A 10,096-nucleotide genomic window follows, 5' to 3' on the forward strand; every position below is an offset into this window, starting at 1 on the left:
AACTTGGATTTCCCCAGCGAATAACAGCTGAGGGATTTTCATAATGGTGCAATACACTGAACATTTTAAAGAACCGTGTATGTCCAAGTTCCAAAAAACAGATATGATTGAATTTAGTTTTGATCAATTTCCCATCTCTCATATCTCTCATGAAACTGCTTTAAATTATAAACAAAGATAAGTGATCAAATTAAACTACTCAGGGCACATCACACTTTGTTCAAAGATGTCCAATCAATTGAATCGTTTCTGCCGTTTCTGTTTTTAAAATTTTCTAAGGCTTAGAACTCACGTCATCCTCATGCCTGTGGTCTGCATAAGCTCCATCTTGTAAAGATTTCATATGGTTCAACATTTTGTTTGGACATTAGTTTGCTAATTGCAAAGCAAATTGATCTCATTTGCCCGATTTACATACCTGATATTGGTACCGGGGGTTGATTGAGTAGTTTATTTGCCTCTGCACCGACTGCAGAACTAACCAAGAGAAAACTGGATATTTATCACCTATTATTGTATCGTTAACTATTATCACGAAGTAGAGGTATAGGCAAGCAGATAAATCCCGGACATATTAGTACTATGTGTCTTGGATACGTTTTCATAAATTCCGTTGCAATTAATTAAATTATTTCCTAACTTCATTATTATGTTCGACTGGGTCCGTACCCATGTTATACAAGAGTTAAAATATAAGAAACATTTGATCTTGCTCTTTACTGTACTTTTCTGTCCACATGGTGGATATTAAAGTCATCCTCATTTTATTCGAATCGGACGGCTCATTAGTAACAATAGCTGGGTTAAATGTTTTAATAATCAGATTTGCAGTAGATTGCTTTCAAGAAGATAGGCAATGGCCAGCATTACATACTTCAGATTTTTTTTTTACAAGAATGGATACGGTTCCACATTGTAATTTTTGGAAATTGGTTATATTGATCATTTAGTACATTGATTTGATAGTGCAATTAATTGGGCACGGTTGTTTGATGACATGTAGAACTGTATTCATTTTTAAGCAAAGTTGAACACGGATGGTGCTATTTATCTTAAATCTTGCTTGCATCATGACAAGGGGTAGGCACTTGTATAAAGGCATTAAAATATTGTAAAAATGTGTAAAATATATTTAAAATTAATTTAATAATTAATTAAATGTATATGTAAATAGCGCCCTCAATTTTCACACAAATATGCAATATAGAACAAAAATTACCACAAAAAAGTGAGAAAAAGATCTATATATAAGTTCAAAATAGCTTAAATATTTATAGTGTGATAACTAAGGGTCTAGAATTGAAAATTATATGTTTTGAGATTTAAAAAAATAAATGATCACATCAAACAGCCGTGTGTTCGAGTCGTAACGCCATCTAACGATCAAGAGATTAGTTTTTTTTACTGTAGGGTTATATTCACTAGGAAAGTGCTGCGCTTGATCTTGATTCTACTATGCTTTGTTAGATAACTAAATTGGGTTAATTTCCCCACAAGCGCTATTGAAGTGCAGTTTGAGGCCAATAAACTGCTATGCAAATCTGAGCTGTTTAAGGAATGGGATAGCAACGTTTGCGCAGTATTTTTGTGGGACCTGAGAGTACATCAGACACACCAAATTGCATTCTGAATACCAGGAATGTAATTTGATATTTTGATTTTTTTTTTTTTTTAAATTTTAAGGCGAATTCTTAAAAGTTGATATTTTTTATATATTTTTGATATATAACAGTCCTCGAAGTAAACTTTGTAAATCTAATAATATTTACTTCAAGTGTATGTACCTCATTTGCAAATTTTGTATAGAAGATATAGAAATCCCCCCCCCCCCCAAAAAAAATATATATTTATTTCCTGGGAAAAATGTATATCTTCAAATTTTCAAATGATGAACATTTTTAATAATTTGCCATAAAATTTGAATTATATCGCGAATTCAAAAAATGAAAAAGATTTGATTCCTTGTATTGAAAAAATGCAATATGATGTGTCTGATGTGCTCCCATGTCCCACAAAAAATATGTGCAAACGATGCTATCCAATCCCTCAAGGATGTTTCGAAGGTTTATAAAACCAGTATTTTTAGTGAAAACTACAGCACAAAGCTTTATGTAAAGCTCTTATTTCATGTTTTCCCAAATGTTAGTGGAATGAAATGATGGTTTTAAAATTCCATTTGAGGCTTTTAATCTTGCGATGTTCTCAACGTTACTTGCAGGTTAAGAGGGTATTATATCGACGGTTTCGTGTGTCAGACGAGACAAATCTGAGAAGGCAATATGTTGCAGGGTACGAACAGATTTGTCACTTAATTGAACTGTCTAACGGTCTGGGGCAATCCGTAATTATTTGCCAAATGAAAAACCCATAAATACCGTAATTGCCAAGCATGGTGACAACTAGGTCATCTAGATCATGATGACAACTAGGTCTCAGACTACCCTAGGTCATCCACCCAGTTGATGATAAAAGTTTTTGGTTGTAACGTCGGTGGTTTAGTTTTTTGGATTGAAACCAGATTCAATTATTCACAGTATGATGACAACTAACTATACCGGTTACCCGGTTAAAATTGGTTGAAGCAGGATTCGAACCAGCGACCGTGCGTTTCATTCCCTAACCAAACGAGCTACTCAAACTATCGTGATGGGGTTTATAAAGTTTATTTCGAGGACTGTTAAATGTCAAAAATGCCAATTTTTCCTTAATTTGCCATAAAAATTAGTATTATATCACGAATTTCAAACAATCCAAATTATTTGATATCAGAAGGACATTTCAGAATGCAATTTAGGGTGCAATGATGTGCTCTCAGGTCCCACAAAAATATGTATAAAGGTGGGTGACTGAGGGCACTATAATCAAGTATTTTTGCAACAAGATGTTTTCCTTTGCCGTATCGGGAAACCCAATACACAGTTATCTACGGTTATTGAAGTAAAGGCACTTAATTTAATGCCCACGTGACAAGATGGATGCTGACATTACAGCTTGTAGACAGGAAGTCTGGCAAAGTGGCCTTTGGCACAGCAGATGGTCATTCTGTGTAATTCAATTGGAAACGCGGCATGCATGTCCTAACTTTGTAGCAGTATTGTAAGAGTTTCCGTCGATAACTTGTTTCCCTCTATAAACCTTCCAAAATTTAGTTCTTGAAAAGCTACGAAAAAAACCCAGAGTCTCTCAATGTGTAATGCATTAGATTTTTATATTTTTAGCAATTTTTATGATAAATTTCTGAAAGGTTCCTACTATACCTTGCATTGTAGCACATCTACTGATCACTTGGTGATCTTGCTATGGCGGCGCCCATGGGTCACGTGGGTATTAAATTAAGTGCATGTTATTAAATAGCCCTAGAAGACTGATACACTTACGTCTCGGGTGCCTCGGTTCATGTAAGGCCGTCGGTAGACGGTAGGGGTTGGTGAATAAAAAATTGGGTTAACAATAGACTATTTTTCAACCAGGGTGACAGAAAAAGGGTAGAATTGTAAAAAATGATGAAAAATTGTGAATTATACATAACAATTATGTGTTTTTATGTTAGTAGCGCCTATTATCCTTTTTTTTACTGCCAGTTACGTTAAAGTGGATGATAAAACAGGTAGATGCTCGAACAGGATTTGGTGAACCACCGTTTCGAAGCTTTGCAGAATGATGCAGTAGCACCACAAACACCGCTATGCCACGATACCGTCATGACGTCACTTTTCAAACGGAGAAATGCGGTTTCCGTTCTGTGCTCTGCCCTATACGGCGATTGGAACTCCTCCTGAAGATCATGCGAATGAAAGTGATCCTGCAATTAAACTGAGACAATCTTTTCTCAATGAGTAGTACCCCCAGTACCTAATGTTGGAAACAGGACGATAAGTTTGCAAAACAATTTTGTAGCTTTTTGTTACAGATGGACTTCTTTAAAACTGGACACACAAGTTAAACACGTAAAATTTATAATACCTGTTACAAAGATATTTGCATGTTCTTTGTTATCGATTGGCTGCATTTTGTTTATTGTGGTTTGATGAGCTCATATAATTTAATTTATTTTGGTAATAACATGTCAAGCCTCCTGCGTCGTATATTTGGCATGTGTACAGTACCACTTGTATTGTAAAAGCGAATGGACTTGCAATATACAGTTTCCACGACGTAATAGTATTATGGTCATAGCTCACACTCTTGTGCCTACAACACCTGCTGTTAAATTGTCTATCACCGACTAATCATTAAAAACAAGCAACAGCATCCTCGTCCGTGTTGTCTGTCATTATTAGTATTGCATGTTTTTATTTGTTTTGCACCCTGTCTGCTGCTTTAGTAGAGATTAGTTGCTATAGCATAAACGTTAATTATTTAGCAATCACGTTGTTTTGAATGTACGATTTATAGGTGTATCAAACTAAAGTATACAGTTTGATTAAAAAGTAGTAGGTTTTTAATCAAAATGCTATAGTTGATAGCCGTATCAACATCTTGTCCTCCCACAACTGTAAAATTACTGGCGTATATTAGGACTCAGTGGCTACATTTTGTGAGCCGTGTCAAATGCAGTTGCGCAAAGACAAGTGATCGTAATTTATTTTCCTCTTTGAAGAACGAAATTGCTGCGGCTGATGTGATTCTACCTGGCATGGTTAGATGACTATTGTGGGTTAATTATCCCCAATGCGTTATTGAAGGGCTGTTTGAAGCCAATAAAATACTATCTGATCTGTTTTGGAGGCTTCGAAGGGTTATAAAAACAGTTTTTCTGGAACAAAAACAAGAACACCAAGCTTCATGTAGAGCACTTATTCATAGTTTTAGTAATGGTTGTTTTAAAATTTACTTTTGAGGTTCGAATCGTGGAGGTGCTGCTGAATCCAAATAGACGTTATTTTGAGGATATGACCATCACCTTGACCCCCAAAATTATACAGGGCGGCAATTAGTTAAATATGTTGCCAAAGCATATCAAATTATTTTTCTGGTCATATTAAGGATCACATCTGCGTGAAGTTAGAAAAACAATTTGTGAACACGCCAAAATACAGTCACAAAATGTATATTAAATTAATTAATTAACAGATCTGTATCAACAATATGTGCCCCGAGATTTGCCTTTGGAATTCAGATATATCATATCAACTTCGGAAAAACGCCCAAAAGGGGACATACCAAAATAAATACATATTAGCACACGGTGGCCTGGTCATTATAGCGATGTGATTTGGGATATGTTATGTCTTCTTCTCCCTATGTACATGTATTTTTAGTTTGCCCCTAAACGGGCAAAGCGTTACTCAAATATGCTCCAATCGTATGCAAGCATATAATTATTTGAGTCTAGTCTAGTCCAATAGTGAATAACTGTTTTCCTTTTGCACACAATTTTGACTAGAGATTTTGTTTCAAGTATAAGTGCGCGGTGATATGGGCATGCGTATAGTTTTATGTACCTCAGAATTTGTATTAATGCGGTGAGAAATGATACTTGTCATCTGTATTAAGTTGCTCCCCAAGTGGTGGTTTGTTTACAACAAGGGACTAAACAAGACAAATATGACGTCTTTGATTCTAATATCAATTCAATTAAATATTTAATAAGTTTAAGGCATACAAAACGAATGATTACACAAATATCAAGTTTCGTAACCATGTTTTTTGTTAGAAGGTGAAAAAACTTTCTTGAGGAAAATATGTCTCTTGATTTTTTTCCTTTTGTTTTGTCGAGTGATAATAATGTGTTCTTCATATCAGATATGTCACTTCGATTTATTATTATGTGCCATTTTGATACCTTGATATTTCTTTTTTAAATAGTTATTTCCATGGAAACTATGTAGTCAAATTAGCTACATACATACATACATATTTGAGCTTATAAAGCGCTATTACAAAAAGATCAAAGCGCTAAGTGATACACTGCAAAAACAAGAGAATGAACAAAAGCAAAGAGTCAAAAAGGATAATAATGAGCCTTAAGAGATTTTTTTATTGTTGTCACTGAGGTTGCCTCCCTGATGTTACGCGGGAGGCATCAGTTCCACAACGCTGGACCAGCAGAACGAAAAGACATGTCACCACTGCGATTTTTACCGATGTGAGTGTTCAGAAGACTGGTATCCATAGAGGATCTTGTGACGGGTCCAGATGAGCGCGTTCTGTATGAGAGTAATTCTGTGAGGTATGAAGGAGCAGATTCATGCAAACATTTGAAGATGTACAGACAGAGTTTGAATTTGATTCGATCTCTTACTGGCAACCAGTGAAGGTCGTGCATTAATGGTGTGGGGCTATCAAGTCTGGCGGCATAGAATATGAGTTTGGCTGCTTTGTGTTGGAGGGACTGCAAACGATCAAGGTCTTTTGATTTTGCTCCATAGAGAAGAGCATTCCCGGTGTCAAGGCGTGATATCACGAGAGCTTGCACAACTGTGTGAAGTGTTTTGTGGTCCAAAAAGCGACGAATACGGCGAATATTACGGAGCTGGAAATTGATTGAAGAAATCATGCTATTAATGTGAGGAGTCATCGTTAGGCGAGAGTCAAACACTGTGCCCAAGTTCCGAACATTATCAGATGGTTTAATGACGCTGTCTCCCACATTAAGTTGCAATGGCGGAAGTTTACGAAGACCTTGAGAAGTACCGCCTATGAAGAATTCAGTTTTATTGTTGTTAAGTTTCAATTTGTTCACGCACATCCAGTCTTTGAGTTCTGAGATACAGGATTCAAGTTTGTGAAGAGCCATCTTGTGAGCGTTAAGATCCCTAGGATTGAACGATATGTATAGTTGCGTATCATCTGCGAATTCATGGTAACAGAGTCTGTGTTTATGTATAATCTCACCGATGGGCAGTGTATAGATGATGAACATAAGTGGACCGATAACCGAGCCTTGAGGGATACCGTAGTCAAGTGAACGCTTTTCTGAGAAGAAACCGTCGATGTGAACTTGCGTGGTCCTACAAGTGAGGTATGAACGTATCAACTGTAATGCAGTACCTGAAATCCCTAATCTATGTTCTAGGCGGGACATTAGCACATCATGGTCAATGGTGTCAAATGCTGCAGACAGATCAAGAAGGACTAATAAAACTACTTCCCCTCTGTCTACAGCATCTAACATTTCACCCTTGACCCTGATGAGCGCAGTCTCTGTGCTCCTGTTAGAAGTGTACGCAGATTGGAATCTTTCACCCAGATTATTTACATGAATATACTCAGTAATCTGTCTACACACAATTTTCTCAATTAGTTTAGAAACAAATGATATGTTTGACACAGGTCTGTAATTGGCCAACTCATTCTGGTCAAGAGATGGTTTTTTTAACACAGGAGTGATGATAGCTTGGCCCAATGACTTTGAAAATGCACCTTCAGACAGAGACTTATTTATAATAACAGTGAGACAGCGAGCAAAAACCTCAGAATGCTCTTTGAGCAGCCAGGTGGGGATGATATCAAGCTTGCAGGTCTTTGTTGGACACTGCATAACAAGTTTAAGAACCTCATCTTCAGACACACATTCAAAGTCAGTGAGGGATGAAGAACACATATTGGATTCCAAGTCATGGTGGTCAAGACTTTCTTGATCCAATCCATCACGAATTTTGGCAACTTTGCTTTAAAAAAATTCAGCAAATTGGATACATAAAGTTTGGGTAGAGTCACAAGATGGCAATGGTTTTTGAGACTTGTTAAGGAGAGTATTAACTGTTTGAAAAATACCCTTGGCATCCGCAGAAGCCAATTTCTCATGATAGAACTCCTTCTTAGCAGTTTCAATGAGCCCATTGACATAAGACTTTTGCTCAAGATAAGCTTGTTTGTCAACAAGGGAACCATGTTTACGCCATTTTCGTTCTAAGCGACGACGCACCTTTCTTTGATCTTTGATGTTATCATTATACCACGGGTACCGTGGTCTAATAGTGCGAGCCTTTGTCGTCTCAGGCGCATGGACATTTAGAATGGTGCTAATCTTGGTGTCATAATCATGTATGTACACATCACAAACTGCATCCGGAGTCATGTCATTGAGAGAGTTACATAGATCAGAAACAAATTTATCCCTATCAATAGCCTTAAAGTTACGACATTTAACCATTTTCTTGGTGAGAGAGGGTTTACTACAATTGACATCACATAGGACCATAAAATGGTCAGGAGACATGCCATTGTTATGCACATCAGTAGATTGAATAAGGTTATCACTGGGTCTGGATAAAATAAGATCCAGGGTGTTTCCATGAATATGGGTGGGTTTCATAACATGTTGTTGAAAACCATTGGCTTCAACACAGGCAAGGAAACGTTTGACCTCAGGTTTAGATGGCAAATTGACATGTATGTTAAAATCCCCCAACATAACCACCTTCTGTGGGAAAAGAGAAATTTCGCCCAAGAAATCCTCAAACTCATTCAAATAATCAGAAAGCAGTAAACGATTTTTGGCAGAGGGTGGTGGCCTATACACAATGATATACTGAATACCATTAATAGGATCATTAACACTAGCATATTCAAATGTAACAAAGTCATAGTTCAATTTTGTGATCTTAAAGTTCAGAGATGCTTTGTATATAACAGCAATTCCACCATGGTTAGAGGTACCTCGAGGAAAGTTATAGAAATTGTACCCCGGGGGCGTGCATTCACCGATTACAACAGAATCATTTACGTTGAGCCAGGTCTCAGTCACAAATATAGCATCAACATCATCATCCAGTAGGTAATCCGAAACGGTCGTAGTCTTGTATCTCAGCGAATACGCGTTCCATAATCGAATGGAAAGGTAACAGGGAATAGTCAGTGGAATAGGCGCAGGATCGATATTGGTTGGAGGAGGAGGAGGGGTGGTCATATTATGGAGGTTTCTACCCCCTCGCTTCCCCCTACGTCTCCAACGTTTATTTTTCGGAGCATGGCGTGTGGTTGTCTTGCCCAGACTATGAGTGAGGCATGGTTTCTTTAGTAGATTCAACGAGTCCAAGGTAGTACATGTTTCATTAGAGAGTGGGCAAACTATGTAGAAAGATAGCAGAATATTGAATACACTGCAGAGCTAAATTCAATGATGACTGAGTTAGATTTGTATAGTTTTCACACTCCATAGTAGAATTCCAAACAAGCAGATCAAATCCAATACAATGATTAGAAACATTCAATAAGTTGATGAGATCCCAATCAATTAGGTGATGAAATTTCCAATCAACAAGGTGATTGAGTTCCAAGTCAGTAAGATGATAAGATACTGAATCAATACATTGATGAAACTCAACACTGGTAATATCCAATGGCTATCATTGTATATCTCGGTATTTATACGGTAGGTAGATATTTCTAGCATTTAAACAATTTCAAGCATATAAAACCATTTTAGAAGATAACCTTGATAGATATGTGCTAATAAATTTGTGTCATCGAACTGTTAATTAAGTAGTGTTTTAATGTGTCAACTATATCAATTATGATAAGGATAATGAACTGAGTGCAATGCATTCGTCAAGATAATCGCACGCGCCGTGGAGTTATTGCATTTAGCTTGAGAGCCGATAGGCTCGAAAGCTAAATGCAATAACTCCATGGCAAGTGCAATTATCTTGACGAATGCATTTGCACGAGTACATTATCCGTCATACACTTTGAGTGTAGGCCTATTAAAACAATAGGCAATATTAATTGCTGCATTCATTATATTAGTTTTAATATTAGGGAAAATATCTTACATTTTAAAAACACCGTCAGGACATTGACCAGCTACGTAGCATTTATAAACTGGTAAAGAAAATCAATCCCTGTAATCAATGGTATCGATTGCGCCATACGTCATACTTAGGTGACTTATTCACGCATGGTTTAATTGACTTGACTTTATGTTGTGATCATTTAATATCGTGGTTTCGAACACAGAGAGCACTGAACCAGTTGGAAACGATCGATTTAGATGTCAGACTAGTACTACGGTGAATATTAACTGGACTTTATAGCTCTATAATTTGAACTACTTATATTAAAACACACGACATTGGGATTTAACAATTTGTTCAGTATTATCATAGGCCTTCACACACATGTGTTTGAAGGCCTATGGTATTATAAAGCA

At 36.8% G+C, this 10,096-nt stretch overlaps 1 protein-coding gene across 1 annotated transcript; it reads right to left on the reverse strand.

Moving 5' to 3' along the window:
• Window positions 1-7,615: 7,615 nt before the first annotated feature.
• Window positions 7,616-8,854, reverse strand: LOC140161415 (uncharacterized). The gene has a single exon (XM_072184919.1). It carries the CDS (start codon window positions 8,852-8,854, stop codon window positions 7,616-7,618), a length of 1,239 nt encoding a protein of 412 aa, XP_072041020.1.
• Between the last annotated feature and the right edge of the window lie 1,242 nt (window positions 8,855-10,096).

Source organism: Amphiura filiformis, chromosome 1, assembly GCF_039555335.1.
Source record: "Amphiura filiformis chromosome 1, Afil_fr2py, whole genome shotgun sequence".
NCBI classification, from domain to species: domain Eukaryota; kingdom Metazoa; phylum Echinodermata; class Ophiuroidea; order Amphilepidida; family Amphiuridae; genus Amphiura; species Amphiura filiformis.

Bases quoted from the DNA above. Each gene is read 5' to 3' on its own strand.
- LOC140161415 (XM_072184919.1), bottom strand. From the start codon at position 8,854: ATGACCACCCCTCCTCCTCCTCCAACCAATATCGATCCTGCGCCTATT.